The 20,217-nt window shown below is 32.0% G+C and overlaps 1 protein-coding gene across 8 annotated transcripts in view; it reads left to right on the top strand.

Moving 5' to 3' along the window:
• Window positions 1-20,217, top strand: part of LOC111626998 (zinc finger matrin-type protein 3-like) — a 39,074-nt gene that overhangs the window by 11,956 nt on the left and 6,901 nt on the right. The window contains exons 3-5 of one of the 8 annotated variants that reach the window (XR_002756966.1): window positions 3,149-3,327; window positions 5,428-5,524; window positions 14,830-14,960. Coding sequence is in view for 7 of the 8 variants with exons in the window: in XM_023370553.1 (XP_023226321.1) it covers window positions 3,149-3,327; window positions 14,830-15,023; window positions 16,915-17,039 (498 nt within the window). In the remaining variant the exon portion in view is untranslated. Of the gene's footprint in view, window positions 1-3,148; window positions 3,328-5,427; window positions 5,525-14,829; window positions 15,024-16,914; window positions 18,003-20,217 lie in introns of those variants that run through there. The other 7 variants (XM_023370553.1, XM_023370548.1, XM_023370539.1 and 4 more) reach the window with 7 other exon arrangements.

Below are 20,217 nucleotides of genomic sequence, written 5' to 3'. Positions count from 1 at the left end.
AATGTCGTCTTTTGTTTGAGCGCCAGGCTACTCTCGATTACTCACTCCCCCACACTATTGTTCAGCTTACGTGTTCGAACGTGTCATGCGGAATCGACGCATAACAACTACATTTTATTTTGTGGTGTTTATTTCTGTGTACTTTATATCTACGGAGACTTGAGAGACTCTATGTGGTGATTTCTTGTAACCGTGAATAAATTAAAAGACAAGATAAGATTAACGAGAACATTTATTAGCTTGCATATCTCCAACTTGGATTTTACACAAATTGTGAACTTATACCCTGACTTATGCGGTTATTGCTTGGTCCTACCTATCGCGTAAGTTCGGGGTATCACTGAATGTATATAAAACTGTTCTGCTCACACACAGTTTTGATAAGTGATATATGGCTCATGTTGTGACAAGGTTTGGCCATTCTGTGTTATATATGTCATAAAATATGTTAATTGAGGTGAAGCATTAGCGAAGCCTCTTCTCTGTGGCTTACAGGACTGTGTTCATTCTCAAAATCTGTTTGATAGATTTTGATTAAACTTTGCCTTTTCATTAATTGTGATCAGGAATCCAAAAATGTAATAAAAAATGGAGATCCATGACTTCATTTTTGAGATATAAGGTCGTTTCACAAGTGTGTGTGACAAAGTGATATTGTGCAAATCATCCGACTTTGTTGCACAATGTCTGAATGTTGCTAACGATGTGTTAGCAACATGATGTTCTATAAATCACACAGAATGTGTGATTTATAGAATTGACTTTGTTCTCAAAATTTGATGGGCTGATTTTGATAAAACTTTGCAATTTCTATTGATTATGGTGATGAATCTAGAAATGAAATAAATGTAAATGTAGAAAACGGGTCCATGATTTCATTATCGAAATAAAGTGGGGTCAAAGTGACAATGTCTGTGCTCCTTTAGCACACCTAAAAGAATTTAGGGATCAAATAAAAAAATAGCATTGAATGCACCTAACAGAAAATAGACACAAAAAACTGAGCACAAGACCAAAGCAATTTGCATCAATTCCTTTTAGTTTGTTTTATTTGTATACAGCAATGGACAATCTGCCAAAGATTACCTCTCGGGAAGTCTTTTATGGGAAATTGGTCTCCTATTTAATGTGAATAAAACCTGTAAAACTCCACATAGCCAGCCTGTTGGTACAATATCACAATCAACTACTAGTGTTCAGTGATTTTATCCACATTGCCACTGGTGGGCATTGCCATCGATGCTTTGTTCTTGGATCATCTGTCAGTGTCAGTAAGGGCAAGGATCATCTCTGTGTGCTGGCCAGTACAAGGATAGCCTCTCCCATAATTGGCGGGTGCAAAGATGCTTCTTTCTTTTTGGCTTCACCTCAATTCTATTGCAATACAATAAAATCATGCAATGTCTTAGTTTATTTTGTATGTATAAAGTTATTGTGTTTCTCATTTTGTTAATTATAAATTTTCAAAATATTTATTGTTGATCAAGGATTTCTCCCACACCGGGTCATATACAACAAATATGTGTAGTCTTCAACCAATATCCGGCGTGAAAATTCCAAACTAATATTGGCAAACTCTTTCGCAAGAGCCCAGGAGGGGCATCGAAAGCGTTTGCCAATATTAGTTTGGAATTTTCACACCGGATATTGGTTGAAGACTACACATATTTGTTATTTATTGTTGGATATAATATACAGTAGAGCATCTATTATCCGACTCAATTGGGGACTGGGGTTGGTCGGATAACCGAAAAATATTTAAAAAATACATTATTAGTATAGTATATTACCAGGGTGGCCAAGCTCCTTGATAGTCCGAGCCATTTTTCAAAATTTAAAATTTTTCGCGAGCCGCAATTTTAAATACATATTAAAAAGGTATGCAAAAAATTCCAGAATACAAATTATATCCGTAGCAAGAGTGATACAAATTGTTTCCTCCAGAGCACAATGTCAACTGTCCGTTGCAATGACAGTTTACAAATTCAAAAAAGGTTGGAGTCGGTTGATAACGGATGATTACGCCACTGTTTATGTTCATTTGCGCAGTTTTCGATGAGTCATATCATTCTTAACTTGGACGGAAATGAAATTTGTTACAACGTTGCACTTAGTCTTTCATATTTGTTGTTAGTAATTTAAAAGACATTTTGAAAAATTATTATCGTTCCATATGATATAATTTTTATAAATAAACAACGATAATAATTTTTAAAAATATAACAACACAAAAATGAAAAGGGAACTTGGGTATGTTTATCGAGAGCCACAAATAATCTTTCAAAGAGCCGCATGTGGCTCGCGAGCCGCAGGTTGGCCACCCCTTGTATATTAGTATATCCCATGTAATTAGTATATCACTATTAACCTACTTCGCATTGAATTTTCATCGATGTTAAGCCTAACAAAAATTTTTTTAAGATAATAATCGTCGCTACTGTATCATTAAAAACTAGAAAATTAAGCCTCGTTTAAATACTGGCTCCCTTTCATGGTCTAGCCAGTGTTGCCAGCTAAAACATATAAAAATAATATTAAAGTAACCAAGACATAGCCAAATATTGTAGCGCCACATCACTAGCAGACATTTGAATTTGCCGACTAGAACGTGGTCGGTTAACTGATGTGACGGTTGATCGGGGGTCGGATAATCGATGCTCTACTGTATTAAGAATTATCTGGAATTTTATTTTAATAATGACAATCTTTAAAGAAACTTTTTTAACTTAATATTTTTACTTTTTATCTGGAGCTGTTTTAAATTTTAAAGCTTTTCTTAAGAAAATGCTTTCAAAAATAATAATTTTTTTTTTAAATTAAAAACAAAATCAAACTGTTATTAATTTATCAAAGACTATTCAAATATAAACATTCAGAAACAAGCATATTTCACTTTATTCAGTTAAAAATATATCAATGATTTCAATAATATAAATTAAATTTAATAATAACAGATAATTTTCTAAAGTTTCAATCCTAAAATATAGAATTTGATGGGTTTTCATGTAGAAGATTGTAATTCAGTTTAAAAATGCCTTAAAGTTAGACAAAACATATGTATTAATAAATATAGTATTTTAAAATCATTAATTGAACTGAAATTGATATCTGAATTTTTTCTAATTAATTTTGAATTGTTATTTGATAGAAAGACAAAAAGAATTCGAAACCGTTAGAAGTTTATTGTAAATTGTGTGATGTTGCATTTACTTCTGATATTCAAGCAAAACAGCATTATAATGGAAGAAATCATCAGCGGAGGCTTCGTGGCGAACCGCCGTTGCCGAAAGGATTCTTTAATCCTCTTACAGGAAAGTGGCAAAGGCAGTAAGTAAAAAACAAAAATGTTCTTAAATAATAATTTTACTGCTTGGTTAAGGAATCCTATTTTTTATTATTTGGAAATGTTTTTGTTCTTTTTTAAGAACAGCTTTGGCTTCAATTATCCAAAATAGAATGTAGAGTTCATTATCAAGTGCTATTAATCAAATTTAAAAAAAAAAATATAAACATCTTCATCTTTGTGTTCCAGTTTGAATATAGTTCTTTCTTAATATCACTCTTAAATTCTACAAGGGCTTTTTTTTTTCAACCTGTGTTAGTCCATAAAACAAAGACAAGCGTAAATAACAAAATGAATTTATTACCAAAAGTTAGGTACAAACATGGTTACTTTTTGACATAATCACCGTGAAGATTGAAGCATTTGTCATATCTGTGGACTAGCTATTCAATCCCCTCTTCATAGAATGTTGCCACCAGTGAATTGAGATGGTCTTAACAACAGTGTTTTGAAGATCGTCATTAGTCTCAAACCTCTGCCCTGCTAGCTACGTTTTCAGTTCAGAAAGGAGATGGAAGTCTTCACACATTAAAAAGTTTCAAGCTGGGTGGATGTCTGAAAGGTAGAAGTCTTCATCGCCTTTAAACACCCAGCGTATAGCCCTGATTTGGCATGATTCCCACCTCTTTCCTAAACTGAAAACATGGCTAAGAGGGCAGAGGTTCGAGACTAATGACGATCTTCAAAACAACGTTAAGGCCCATCTCAAGTCACTGGAGGCAACATTCTATGAAGAGGGGATTTGCAAAGCTCATCCACAGATATGAAAAATGCCTCAATCTTCACAGTGATTATGTTGAAAAGTAACCATGTTTGTACCTAAGGTTTGGTAATAAATTCATTTTGTTATTTACTCTTGTCTTTGTTTTATGGACCATTGAAGGTTGAAAAAACTGCCTACATACAATGTTTAATTTTAAAGACACTTAATGTTTTTTGCTATCTCTGTGTGAAAATAATTATATTAATATTTGTTTATTATACCCCAGATAACCATAATATTAAAATTATATTTTTACTTTTACTTTCCTGGCTGTTATGTATACATAACAAGGGAAAGTATTTGGAGTTGTGTCAAATTTGATCCTTAGATTTTTGCAAATCTCCATGTTTTGAGACCTCCCGAATCCAGAAAGTCAAAAAGGGGGGGAACAAAAATATTCTGTGGAGGAAAGCCCTGCATTAGTGCAATTTTGATGGTGTAAGGAGACTTCCTCTTTAGTGTTTTAACAATGAGGAATGTTATAGTCCTTTGCATGAGGGCTTGTTTTAATTATTAATAAAATGGTGCCAACTTCATTCAGTATTTATGGGTATTCTTTAAATATTTATTTATACTTTTACCGTAATTTAAATATTCTTGTCAAACTTGTCTCTTCTTACTACATTATAAACATTTGTAACAGTTTAATATCTACATTCATTTGAAACAAAATTGACCAAAAGGCCAACTACTAAAGTCTATTCTTGGGATAATAACAATTTTGGGCTCAAGTCCCACTCTGGGATAGTTCTTTTCTTCCAGAATGTTCTAAATTATTTAAGAAATTATTAAATTATTATAAATATTAATTTAGATAAGAGATGGCTCCTAACATCTACTTCTAGTACCAAATTACTTAGTTTCTAATTATTAATTATAGCATAATAATAGCCTGATTATTTACAGTAATTGTTTGTCTTAGTATCAATACATTGGTCTTTGGGATGTTGATATGTATTGTAGAAGCATATCATGCACTTGACAAGGGCTCAAAGAGAGTCAAAAACATCTTTAGGATAATGAAATAAGTTGGTTACCTTAAGAAGCAGTTTTGTGTAATCTTCTGTGTATAATACTTCTGAATGCAGCATGATATGATTGTCAGTAAATAACCATTAAATGCCATGCCAGAAATATGAAGGGGGAGAGGTTTTGTCATTTCTTCACTGATACAATAATATATATATAATATGATATTTTTATAATCAAGCTATTATAGTTTTTTCTAAGCTTTTATGAATTTTGTAATTTATTTACTTAAATTGATGGATACTGATGTATGCTTTATTAGAAACAAATCTAATTTATAATTATCTTAAAGATTTTTATTTATTATAGAAAGAACTTTCTTTATTGCATGTTTCTAAACATCACCTGATACATGTAGCTTGGAACTGTTCATAAAACAGGAAAAGTAGGTTTGTATGTAATATTTTAACAGAATATTAAATGAAAATTTAATATATTAATCATAAATCACTGTATACACTATAAACATAACACAAATATTAGTTTAAAAACTGATATTTTTAATGTTATAATAAAATGCTTTTTGTCTTCAGAAGGGTTTAAAGTATTTACAAAAGACACTTTTAATTTTTCCTTTTTTATTCTGTTAGAGTATATTTGTAAATTTAAATTCTTCTGAAGGTGAAATTCATTGTTCATTCACTACCTAATTTTGTTAATTCATTATAAAATATAGATATCAAAATCAAAAACTTATAATAAACATTTAACATAGCTAAATAATGTTTGTGATAAATTTCTGGCATGTTTCATCAATTATGATTTATTTTTTTATATTACAAAAGATGATAAGACATTTTTATTGAATTGATAAACATTCTGCAACATCTTTGAATCTTTTCAATTGAATTGTGATAATTTCATACATATTACAGTACTTAGATGCTATGTGGTATCAGTGATAGATGAAATATAATTGATATCCTGTTGGATATCTTACTTTGTCATTTTCCAAACGTTGCTTTTTCTATATTGCTATTTGAAGGCAGATAAATCCTAAATTAGTAGTCCACTACAGTAGATCCCCCTATAAGACGGTAGATACGTTCCGTTCTTTATGAATCAATTTTGTAGGAATCATAGTTTACGGACTACGGCTGTTTGAAAGGTTTTCTTTCATAAAATTAATCGATTCTAGAGTAATTCGACTCAACATTTCCAAAATACGTATATTTTTTTGAAAATAATCCGTATAAACTACGTTATAAACAAAAAATTGTAGGATTGCTTACCGAGTGTGTACCGTTCGACTACGCCCGTTGCTAAAGCTTGGTTTCGTCGCGGAACAGCGCATCAAACCGCGGCCGCGATTTCTGATATTATTTTTCTGCGAAAACTTCGTTGACCTTTGGAGACATCATTAATATAAATAATTTTTATGGCCGTTGAATAAGAAATGTTTCTTTCACAAGAAATGTATAAAATTACAGTACTGAACAGACGATAGGTCGCCTAACTCGCCGTAGCGTGACGCTAGACGGCGAAAAATATATATTTAATTATAATAAAGTTACAATAAATTAAGTTAATATATAATTATATATACAGTACCTAATTTATATATAATTAATATATAATTATATGTACAGTACCTAATTTATATATAATTTATATAATACTGTCCAGACGATAGAAATCTCTCCGTAGCGTGGCGCTACGGACGGCGGGTAAGTAGTTCGGCTGCCCGATGACGTTTTACGTATTATAGGAGTTATTTTTACCGTTGTTTACGGATAATGCCACAATTTTTATAGGAATCATAACTATAGGAAATGCTTTTATAGGGGGATCTACTGTAGTGGCCAAACGGATAAAACATTGTACACCATTAGTCTGTTGTGGGTTTGTGCTTCACCAAGGGGTTGGCCATATGGTGTTTTCTGGGTTTTCTTCATGTTTGTAACACCTAATTAGGGGGTGGTTTCCTGTAGAGAGTTCTCCTGGGGCATCCCCTCAGCAGCAAGTAGCATTCCCATATACAAATAAACAATCAAACATAAATTAATAAATATTGTAAATTTATATGATTCATGTTGAAAATCACAGCTTTTCTCAGTAATCAGTTTTATGGACAACACCTGTACAGACCTGGGAAGATCATGAAAAGTCAGGAAATAAGATTTTTAGCAGAAAAAGTCAGAAAATGGCATCAAAAGTTAGAATCTGCAAATACCATGGAATCTGTGTTGCGCTTGCTCCATTTTGATCCAAACATGTCTTTAAATTCGGTTTAGTATAGGGAGGTCTAAGAAAATTGGAGTGACCAAATAAATGGCAAGATTTGTTGTGCTTATATCTTGTAAACTGATAATCTAATGATTTAAATTTTATTGGATAGAACATTTACATCCATATTTAAAATGGAAGGTAGTTGGAGTGGTCAGCTGTGAGAGAGGGGTAGCAGTTGTGCGTGAGCACTGAAAATGACAGCAGTATCCAGTACACAACCCTCCCTATTTTTTTTGACCTGTGTGACATTTGGTTAAATATATAGATGTGCTTCAACTGCTACCACTCTTATGCGACTCATATTGATCAACGTGAGTGTGGTTATGTGCGGACGGAGAACAAGTCGAAGTTTGTTCAGCGGCACTATCTCATAAACTCATAAATTATAAGGCTGCAGTGAAATGAGGTGAGATGAAATTGGAGTTTATTTCCGAAGAGCCGCAAACGTCTATGCAAAGAGCCGCATGCGGCTCGCGAGCCGCTAATTCCGACCCCTGCCATAGGGGAAGGCAAAGAACCATCAGTCAATTTAACAATATTGTGTATGGGGCATTTTGGATCATGTTCTGGACTTCATTCAATTTATGAATTTTATTTGTCATATTCTTCAATGGCCACATACAGTATGTGAAGATACTAATCTTGCCAATTTTGACAGATGATCTGTGATATGTCTTTCTCTCTAACTACAAATTTTCATATTTAGATATATCATGGAATTTCAGAAGTCCACATTTTTCAGAAGTACGCCAAAATATCACCATAGAGTTAAAATTGAGTTTTCAAAAACACCATTAACAACAACCTGCTTTTCCACCAAAACTCTGCTGCTCCCACTATAAGTTTCAGGGAGGGATGGAAAGAAATGTAATTATCTTGAACTAGTCAATGTTGGACCAAAAATATCACACAAAAAGCAATTTCTTCCTTTCACGGAGTGCACAATTTCTTCTGTTTAAATTATTTTAAATTTACCTCCTCTTTGCTTTAAGAAACTGGTTTTATGATGCAATGCAAGTCTTTTTCTTGTAAAAATTTCATAATTTTATTTAAATATGATGTAGAAGTGACATAGCTAATTACGTAATTAATTTTACATGAAGTTTTTCATTGTAAGTGAATAAAGTGATTTTTAATTTTAAAAAAAAATTTATATAATTGTGTATAAAATGGACTTAAATAGACTTGGCCTAATATTATAAAGGGAAAATGCAGAAACCTTAATAGGTTAGGGTTATGATGTCATAATTGGTCAGAGAATGAATATACAGGTAATTCCATCTGTGATTCGTTAGGGAATCTGATTCCCCGACGAATCATAGATGAAATTGGAATTACTTGTACAAACACTGTATGTGGTTCTGACAGAATACCAATATATGAAAAACTAAACTTATTGGCCACTTAAATATACAAAAGTCTATGTAGTGTAATAAATTTGAACACTTGGCATTCTTTCTTCTTTATTTTAATTTTATGAAAGAATGCCAAATGTTCAAATTTATTACACTATATAGTGTTTAAGCAACAAAGAAGACTTATGACACGGTTTCAATTTATTATACAAAAGTCATTAAAAAACTTTAAACACACACAAATGATTTTTTCTTAATTTTTAGAAGTGTCAATACTTATCAATTCATAAGTCATTTAAGTCTATGTTCGTATCTGAAGAAAAGTTATTTGAAATAATGCCACAACTGTTAAAATACAGAAACATACTATATCTTACCCAAACAAAGATCTTTATTAAAATGAAATTTGGCAAAATATTTCTATAATTAATGTTAATGATTATTCAAAATTATGAGAATATCATTAATGCTGTTTAAGTTTAATTAATGTAACAAATAAGGGTATGTATTGTACATGTAAACCAATATAACATAGGAATTATTATGTTAGCATTACTACTTGTAAAGTTTTCAAAAGTGTATTTTATTGTAAAAGTGCTTAAGTGATGAGAAACTATGAAACTTTCTAATCAAATCAATGCCATTAGACTTCTGCTGGAATCTGGATTTTTAACCTGTTAAGTTTCTGTCAGACTTGTCATGAAAATCATATTTACACAGTAGTAAAAATTTTACAATTTGGTAATAAACCTTTGTGATGTCTTATAGGCATTTAATTATAAAATACTTCATGACCTTTTTTCCCATCAAAATTATAATATTTTTGCTGTGACTTTTCCAAATTGCAGACTGATAAATTCCCACTGTTCTCCATCTGTCTCTCTTTCCTTAATCTAGATCAGTGTTTCTCAACGGGGGCGATATCGCCCCCATGTGGGCATTTTTCCTTGTTGAGGGGGCGATTAGTAACAATTTATATTTTGGGGGCGGAAAACAATTTTCTGGTCGATATAGTAAAACATTATATTAAGAATAATTAGATATTTTATTCTTTATATCGTACAATAATTAAACAAATAACATTACACTAGTCACTAGTCTATTCAATGCAGTACGAATTTGGCGTTAGTCTTGGCCCTGGGCATCGGAATTTTGAAGTAAAGAGGGCGATACTACGTAACGGTTTTATTGAGGGGGCGATACTACGTTGAAGGGGGCGATGATTCGTTAGAGGTTGAGAAACACTGATCTAGATAGATGAAAATCAAGACCAGATATGGAAAGCTTGGAGACAGAAGCCCTGATTAACTGTGTACAAACTAGAACCTGGTCTGGACTGAAAGTTGCAATGATTTTTTTTTTTTAAATAAAAATATTATTAAAAATTGCAGCCCAGCATTGTGACAATGTCACAATAAGTAATTGCTTGTTAAAAATTTATTACAAAATAATTTTTATAACTAAGGATGTGATGAAAGAAGCTTTTAGAATCTTATTATGATTTCTATTGTTTTTGATAATATACTTTATATCAAATAGATTTTTTAGAATATACAGATTATATCTAGGAGCTTATAATTTGTGTTTATGGATAAATTTATGATTTAACAACTCAGTTTTCTTTTTATGCTGTATATGAAATACAGTAGAACCTCGAAAACTCGGCCTAATGTGGACCGAAGGGTGGCCGAGTTTGTGAAAATGCCGGGTTATCGGGAATGGGGTTAAAAAAGGATAAGTATGCGTGTTTCCTCAGAAAATACTGTACTGTACTTGTACGTATTGTTTGCTTGAGAATACAACAGAGAATAAACTGCCCAAATACCCTTAAAAAAAGGAAAGGTACGTCCTTTATGAAGGCATAGAGCCTTTACTACATGAAAATGAAAATTAATGAATACACTGTGTACAGTAATTTACCTGATAAGACAGACCTCAGAAAAATACTTTATGAGAGCTTTTATACTTTTATAAAGCTGTCTATAATGAAAATTAATTAACTAAGGATTTTTTTGCCCTGCCAGGGTGTGGCCGAGTTATCCGGAGTGCCGGGTTATCGAGGGCCGAGTTTTCGAGGTTCTACTGTATTGCATTTTCATTCAATTCTGTCACACATCATCTGCAAGAATTGGTTATTTAACAGATTGATCAGTTTTTTTTTTCTTTTTTTGTAAGAATTAAAAAATTTTGCCTATGCAGTAAGACCCTGCTTAACATGGGGATGCATTCCTAGACAACAAAGCACTAAACAAAACAGCATTAAACGAGGTCATCTTAACATGGAGTAAATAGGAAAAGGGAAACACACAGCCAAAAATAAAGAAATTTTACTTTAAGTTATTTTTATATTAATTTACACATAAACACACAAACGTATGCACACAGAAATGTAAAGTTTATTTTTTGTGACGAAGGTCCCGACTTTTCTGAAATTATTGTTTTTTGCAATAAAGTCATGTAGTTTCATTTGTTGCTTTTGGGTTATTCATTTTCAAAATCTCTACTTTCCAGTTCTACTTGAATTCGTTGTTCTGCCAGTTCTTGAAGGTTGTCGTTGGTAAGGCTCTCACCAGAAACGTGCAGTAACTCCTCAATACCTTGCTCGTTTACATCTCCTAGTCCTTCTGTATTGATTAGGTTGACCAAATTGTCAACCTAACAATACAGCGATAGGCTCTTCTTGTTGAGAATTCTTGGATATATTAAGCCATAACTTTTCCATGCTCCATTCGTGCAGTTATCAGTTAATTCTTGCCAAGTGAAGTCAATATTGCCTGTAGCATTCATGATGTTATATTTTTTCCAAAATTGCACAAAACAAAGATAGATTTAAGGGAAGTGTGGCGCTACGATGAATTGCCACCTTTTGCTGATTGGTTTGTGTTTGGGAATAATCATATTATATATGAAACAATGAAATGCTGCGATAATTTGAATCAGCATAAATTCTGGTGTTTTTTAAGGCTTCAAGCAGACCATGTTATATTGACTCAGTGTTAATCGAGGCAGTGCTAAGCAGGGTCTTACTGTACTTGATATAGTGGTTAGCATTTTTATAATTGGTTTGTTTAAACAGTTGTTGATGATAGTCTTTCTTTGTTTCCATTTTTGTCAAAACATATTTTGCAAAAATGTTCTTAAAATTAGATAAAAATATAAAAGTTATTTAACATTAAAAAAATGTTGTTGGAATGGACATACGCCATGGCAAAATTAAGTTGAATCATGAAAATTATTATTTTTGTGGAGCATATCAAAAGATTTGTTTCATTAGGAACCTAAAATTATAGTTAGACATTGAATATAACAAATACTTTGTATGTAGTACAGGATGTCTCATGTAAAATTGGCTTTTCTCGCCAATTAAATAAAATTGGATTGTTTTAAACAACCAAGCATTGCTTATGCAAATTTTCATGTTTTGTGAATAAAACAAAATTTTCAGAATTTTTGTCAAATTTTATTTTATCTCATCTCTCTCTTTTTTCCAATATGAATATTACACTAACTCAATTGTGAGTGGACCAATTTTTTGTGTCAACACTTTATATAATATAATTACATATAATAATAATCAAAATGATACTGCCTAATTTTAATTGGTTTATAATACATGGTATATATTTGACTACATGAGGTTGGATTAAAAAAAGAAAAAACTGGATTATATTTATTTTGAAAACAATTACAATAATTACAGATTTATAACTTAATCATCTTCAGTTTCTTGTTTTCCACTGAACATCACAAATGCAGCTTGTCACATGTAAGAACAAAGCATTATCAATAAACAATACAAGCAAGGCACATGTACTGTACAGTAGGTTTTAAGATTAACCCTGTGTCTAGTCACTTGCAGCTGTGTTTCTGAGGATTTCTGATGTTTGCAGACTGGTGGCTTGTTTTAGACTTCAGCCATCAGTCTGGGTTCTTTGTGATTATACATTGTATGTAGTACTATAATTATTCATAGTTTTCAACAGTTTTTATATCATACCATTAAATTTTATTCTATAAGTATTATTCTACACCATTTATACTAACAAACACATATGTAAAACCAATCAATTATTTCATACTCTCAAAGTATTTTATTGAAAGTATAAAAATATGACATTAAAATAGTATATTAATTTAAGATAGGTTAAATTATATCTAATTTTGAATTGTTTTTCATAGCAAGTTTAAGGAAATTAAGTTGTCTGTCTCAACTTAGGAATGTCCTTACTTATAACAGTGAGAAACCAGGGAGTTCCCTATAGACTGCTTATTTGGCAACAGGTCAATAAGATCTGCTCACTTTGTCAATATTGGATGATTGATCTGAGTGACAGAGGGGTGATAAGTCATTATAGGGTGTTGGTGTCTAATAAGTCCATGTGAGAGCAGGTTAAACAACAAAAATAACAATTTAATGGACTAATTTAAAGCATACAAGATTACAGACTGATAAGTGTAACATAATGTCCGATACTAGAATTTAGGACTAAATTATCAACTATCTACTAATTCTCATTAAATGTGAAAAGACAGAATTTACAAACATTCTAACATAATACCTCTGAGGGGGAGTGATGGTGTCTTCTACTTCTGTTGAGGCATCTTGGTAGGGAGACTTCCATGGAGATAGTTTGTCCTGGAGTATGGTGGGTGAGCTGTGGTTTCTGGCTTTTAGGGGAATGTCCTCCCTGAGTCTTGAGTTTGATCCCCTTTTATCCTCCTTAAGCCTGGGAAAATGATCAGGTGATTGGATGATTTTGGGAGATGAAGTTGCAGCTGTTGGGTCATAGGTGGACTGGTGATGACAGCAAGATGTTGTCTAAACAGGGCAGATAGTTTAATATTTGGTTTGTGAAGTGTTAGATTCATCCTGTTTACTCGTTCAAAGGTTGACATTCCCCTCTTTTAACAATAGATTGTTTTTCTTTGCATCTGTTGATGAGAAGGGTGACATTCAATCTCTTTTTCATGTGATGTTTTCTTAACGATTGCAATGGAGAAATTGATTAAAATTTCCCTAAAATAAAGAAAAGTCAGTTCCTTGATCTCACACTATTGTACTTCACAACAATCAGTTGCACATGCTAATGGTACAGTACAGCAATTAAATGTTAAATATAATACTGTAATGGATAATAAACACATACAAACACATTATATAGCAGTAACTCTGGTTTGCACCCTTATTGTCCAAATTCTGAAAAATAAAACTAACTCTGATAATCCTGGGACTTGACTCCTACTTATTCTAATGTTTAATTCCAGTTCTAATTAATAATAAATAGAACTTTAACATTACTATAAATCTGTTTAATTTATTATTAATTCATTTTAAAAATAAAAATAAAATCAACTCCACATTATGATTACATTGCACTCAATGATTTTTTGATTCCTTTGAATGTGATTGTGACTGCGTGTATATTTTCACAAATCTTTATTAAAAAATATCAAATGTTAATTTGAAGTGAAATACATACTAATAGTGTCATTGTATTATATTATACTGTAACTAGTTACAATATTATATTCCTTCTGCTATAAAAATAATGGCTTCTTAGTAAGAATCAAACTGAAATTTAACTTTTTGTATCTTTATTACAGAATAATTTATTGTTAGATTTAAATGTTTTTTGGTTCTTGTATATTCTCTTCATGTTAATTAATTAATTTTTTTAACACTTAAAACTTTTCCCCCCACAGAGATGGGTTTAGCAACATATAAGTGTATAATATAAGAAATTGTAATGCAACCAATTCCTCCCCAAAAAGTTTTTAAAGATAAGCTGACCATATCATTTACAACAGATATGATGTAATTATAATTGAAAATTGCAATATATGTATTGTATATACTTGTATTCTTGATGAAAGCTGATTGGTTAAGGTAGTCGGCTTTTCTGATTAACTTTAGACTCTTGATTGTGAAGTTCTGTGTGTGTGAATCTAGTTTTTAAACAAAATGAAGAATTAACAATTATTGCTCGTTCATTTGTTTTTAATTACAAATAACGGATATTAAACTTTTATTAATAAAAAGTGTAAAATTTTAAGCTATTACAACAGTATTTACAAATAATTTAAAAATAATTTTTTCTTTTCTTTTCCAGACCTCCAGTAGGTGTGCCGTATTACATTCCTACTCAACAGAAGAAGCCACAAAAGTATTCATGTGATTTATGCAATGTTAGTATGACATCTCAAGAACAATACAACTCTCATTTGTATGGAGCTAAGCACAGATCTAAAGTTGCAGCACAAAATAATCCTGTTTCTTTAGCATTTCCTACTGTTGAAACAAATGGTAAGATTTTATATAGATATTAATTTAAGATTATAAAATACAGTGTGTCTCATAAGTCTGGAACCATAGGAGTTGTGTTGATCTTTATTTGTTCTTTTACAGGTAAAGTGTGGTGCCAAGTAAGGAGGAATGAATTCAAGTTACTTTAATTGGTGGGAACTTGCAGTTGGTATGAAATTGCCAAAAATTTTAAAAGGCTGCATCCAAACTGTTGCATGCAATTGATGGGAAGTCTGGATGCAACCTGCTAAACTCTTTGGTCACTTCACGCCAACAAGTTAACTTGAATCCATTCCTCCTCCTTGGCACTATGTTTTACATGTAAAAGGATACAAAGATTAATATAATTCATATGGTTTGGCTTACCAGAACATCCTGTTAAGTTGTGCAGTCAAAAATGAATCAAACTTTTGGATTTTTATGGTATGTGAAAATATTGAGAAATAAGGAGGTCAGATTTTTGTATGCAGTAGGGTTTCTCATTTCCCGGGAAATTTGCCTCCAGCGGGATTACGGGAAAAATAATTTCTTTTCCCGGGATCCCGGGAAATTCCGGGATGAGATAGTAAAATAGAATTTTATATGAATAAAAAAGATCATACAGGAATATCATAAATTTGAATAATTTAATTTATTTTCTAGTAAGTAACTAAAAGTGTAGGGCCAATCTCACCCATACAGACATGTTAGGCTCAATTAATTTATATTCTCCTACATTATAAGATGAAAGTAAAATAAAGCGAAACGCTTTATTTTACTTTCATCATTGGGAGTTTTAATGATTACAAAAAAAAAATATTATTTTACTTCTAAAGATGAAATAAAAAATAAAGTGCGATGAGTGATATTTACTTTCAGCAAGTCTCCGCTGTTCAATGATGCGCAAACACAATACATAGATATTACATGAACTAACAAGTAGAGACTTGTAAAACATAGGTAATAATATGCAACAAGAAACCTCAAGAAACCTCTCTCTTAGGTGAGTCTTCAAGATGCAACTTTTCGTATAATAAATAATAGAAAGAAAACCTTACATGGTGAATTATTATTGAAATGTGAGATTTCCCGGGAAAATTAAATTTTCCGGGATTTTTCTCGTAGGGAATAAACGGCGAGAATCCCAGGAAAACGGGATCCCGGGAAAGAAACCCTAGTATGCAGCTATCACAGAGCAGCATGATATGACTGAATTTATATAGTATAATATCAGGAAATGGTACTTACGGAGCAACAAATAAACAACATATTCATTCCTGGAGGTGAAATTACACATCTTTATAGACAAAGTCTTGGCTGTCAATGTTAAGCTGTATGATGAAAGCAACCCAATTTCTGGAATGGATAGAACTAGATCCTTTGTCATGAGTGTCTTTGTGCATTGATCATTCTTGTTCAATGAATATCTAAGCAAGAAGAACATAGCAATGCTTTTCCTGTGATTTTGTTTCTACAGACTGTTTGTTCTTTTTTTAATCTGTTCCTTAAAACAAGTTATTCAAATCTAAACTGTTCAATATCAGAGGGCAAAAGCCACATTAACAAAAGTCCTTAAAGGCATCACAAAAAAAAGGCTTTCAAGACTGCTTTGATAGTGGTATGGTGTAAGTTTGTGCCTGTGTACTGTATAGTAAAACCAATGCCAAAATTTTGATTCATTTTTTGCTGTCTTATATTTTGTAAAGAGGAAAAAATAATATAGTAGACCCCCCTATAACACTGTTGAGCCATTCACAACCCAGCACACATATTTGTAAAATCTAAGTGACTCATACAACATGAAATTAGTATAACACGGAATTATTAACAGTGTTATAGGGGGTCTACTGTACTGTAAATTTTTTTTTAACTAGAAATAATGAAAACATTTTTTAAATTTTCTGAATAATAGATGATTTAATTTGGAAGTTCATGAGAAATTTGTCAATCGGAGAAAGGACGTCAATGACAGATAAGATAACGGAATCAAAATTTCGTTTTCGTGAACTTGGAATTCCTAAAGAAACTCGAAAATAAGATTTTATTCATATACGACTGTAAACATTTTTACAAGAGAATATGTAATTGTATTTTGAGTTACTTTTCTATTCAAAATTGATCTTAAATAAATTTTGTGACTTAATTTTTTATATAAAATTTAAATACTTTGCATTGTAATCATTACTGCTCTAATAAAGAAAACACTAGATAATCATAAGTATAGATCATTAGAATGAGGTTTTGGCATAGTTGCAAATATATTTTAGTCATTAAATAAAACTGACTGTATGTCATGTTAGATTTCTTTAATGCTTATTTGGCAAATGGCTCTGAACATAAATTTTTCTAAATAAATTCTAATATTAGAATAACAACCTAAACATAAATAAATCAAATGATTATCATCAACACAGCCTGAAGTAATTTAGTAAATACTGTATTGGTGTGTACAATTTTCTTCAATATCATCATTGTCATCTTACACTAAATCATCAAGTAATTTTGTGCATCTGATCTTATAAAAATTTCATGGCTGTTCTGCCAAAAAACTACAAGATTAATCAAGGAAGATATGGAAGTAAACCTTATAAAGCTGTTGGAATCATAAACTTGATAATGTGAAAATTTCTTTTATTTACAGAATGTACTCATTACATTTGTTGTTTGTGTTGCAGAAATGAGGGCAAGATAGTTATGAAAAATAACAAATAGATTTAATAGTGTAAATGTTGCATATGACTTAGTATTGAAACATTTTTGAATTAGATTGACAGAATTACTCCAGAATATTTGTTTTATTGATGGAGAAAAAACACGATCAAGCAATCTTTGTAGTAGTTCATATTCAGTATTAAGCCATTGAATTTTTCTTAATTATTTGATCATTAAATATGTCTAAGATGATCATATTTTAGTGTTAGATTAAAGACACTTCTAATAATTCGATCGATGTAAGGGTTTACATCGATCAAATCGTCATTCATAGAACTTTTTCTATCAGAAAGAATACTTTAGAATGTTGAAGAAAAAATTCAAATAATTTTTTAATAATAAAAGGATATACCTTTTCATCTTTCTTCTTTTATTGTCTATGTCAGTGTTTCTCAACCTCTAACGAATCGTCACCCCCTTCAGTGTAGTATCGCCCCCTTCAGTAAAACCGTTACGTAGTGTTGCCTCCTTCACTACAAAATTTCGATGCCGAGGGCCAAAACTAACGCCAAATTCGTACTGCATTGAATAGAATAATGACTAGTATAACGTCATTTGTTTAATTATTGTACGATATAACAAATAAAATATCTAATTATTCTTAATGTAATGTTTTACTATATCACCCAGAAAATTGTTTTTTGCCCCCAAAATATAAATTGTTAGTAATCACCCCCTCAACATGGAAAAACGCCCACATGAGGGTGATATCGCCCCCGTTGAGAAACACTGGTCTATGTGGAAATATTCCAACAATAGTTGGTGATATGCAATAAAAAATGGATCTTATAAGTAATGGTGTAGTCAGTGTTTGGACAAATTTTGAAGCATTGCAGCACATAAATTTCTATTTAATTTATAAATATGGAAACACAGCTCAAAAATCACATAATTAATGAGCAATTATTTATGAAAAGTTTGTGACTGTTCAGACACAAGAGAGCAAAAGCCATGCCATGAGAACAATAGAGAGATGTCATTGTTAGGGCTAATGCAACTTAAAAGTCTATCAGTTTGCTTACCTTGACAATTTGAGTTCATGATGGCTGCATCAAGACAGGACAAAATTTAGCAACATTGAGAAGCTTGTGGTTGTGATGTTTTTGTTCTTGCAGGAGATTCATCCTGAGATGCTCTAGTGCAGGACTGTCTTTCAGTCTTAGTTGTAAAGAAACATCTGAAGGGAATGAGAATTGCTTCAGATCAGATCTTTCTTTCAGATCAGATTGTCATTGAAGGTGCAGAGGACTGGTTTCTGGTCTAACATATGATTAAATGAATAAAATATACTACTAGGCTACTGAATTAGAAACCTTTATGCAAGTAAATGCAATGATCATTCACCATGTGTATATGGTAATTGATGTGAGATCTTAAGTTTCAAATGCCTGGAAAAATGATCCACATTGCAGATCTAAGAGATACAGTTGCCATTCAAAAACAGTCTGTCATGAATGAGATGCCATCATCTGAAAAGGGTTAAGTGTATAACAACTGACAGATTCATTTAATATAGGCCATTCTGCAACCATTTCAGACTGAACTGCACACAGGGAATTGCAGAGAGTTGGAATGAATAGTCACATGCCAAAATGGAAACCACAGGTTTTGGAGGGAAACAGAAAAATTAGACTTCAGTGATGTAAAGAATGACGTCATTGAACAATAGGTGACTGGAAAAAAGTTGTATGGTCAGATGATTCAACCTGTATTGTACAAGGCGTGTTTTTAAAGTAAGTACCGTTTTGAAATATAAAAAAAATCAAGCAAACATTTTTAACAAAATTTTTATTTATGTAAAAGCCCATATTTTACACTACTTTTCTACATAATTTCCATTAATATTGAGACACTTATTGTATCATGGGACCAGCTTTTGTATTCCGTCCTCAAAGAATGTTGCCGCCTGGTGACACAACTACTGCAGAACGGTCGTTTTGACTTCGTCGTGATTGTTATGGCACTGCCCTGCCAGATGCTTCTTCAAATGCAGAAACAAATGATAGTCACTTGGCGCTAGGTCGGGACTGTATGGAGAGTGGTCTAATTGTTCCCAGCTAAATGATGTGATTAGGTCTTGAGTTTGATTTGCCGTATGTGGACGAGCATTATCGTGGAGCAAAACGACACCCTTGCTCAGTAAGCCTTGCCTTTTGTTTTGTATTGCACGGCGCAGTTTTTTTAAAGTCTCACAGTATGCAGCTGAATTGATCGTTTCACCATGAGGCAAAAAGCAATAAGCAACACTCTTATCTGTCCCAAAACACTGTGCACATGATTTTCTGAGCAGAAATTGTTTGCTTGAACTTGACTTTCCTTGGAGATGATGAATGTCGCCATTCCATGGATTGTTGCTTTGATTCCGGTGTAACGTAGGCTACCCACGTTTCATCGCCTGTAACAATACGACTTAAAAAATCATCTCCTTCGTCACTGTAGCGCTCAAGAAAAGTCAATGCACTGGCCAAACGTTTGGTTTTGTGCTCCTCCGTCAACATTTTCG

Source organism: Centruroides sculpturatus, unplaced genomic scaffold (genome assembly GCF_000671375.1).
Source record: "Centruroides sculpturatus isolate CEXI.00-Female unplaced genomic scaffold, Cexi_2.0 scaffold33, whole genome shotgun sequence".
NCBI classification, from domain to species: Eukaryota; Metazoa; Arthropoda; class Arachnida; order Scorpiones; family Buthidae; genus Centruroides; species Centruroides sculpturatus.
The sequence above is the reverse complement of the archived record's forward strand: the minus strand, read 5'-3'. Positions and strand labels throughout refer to the sequence as shown.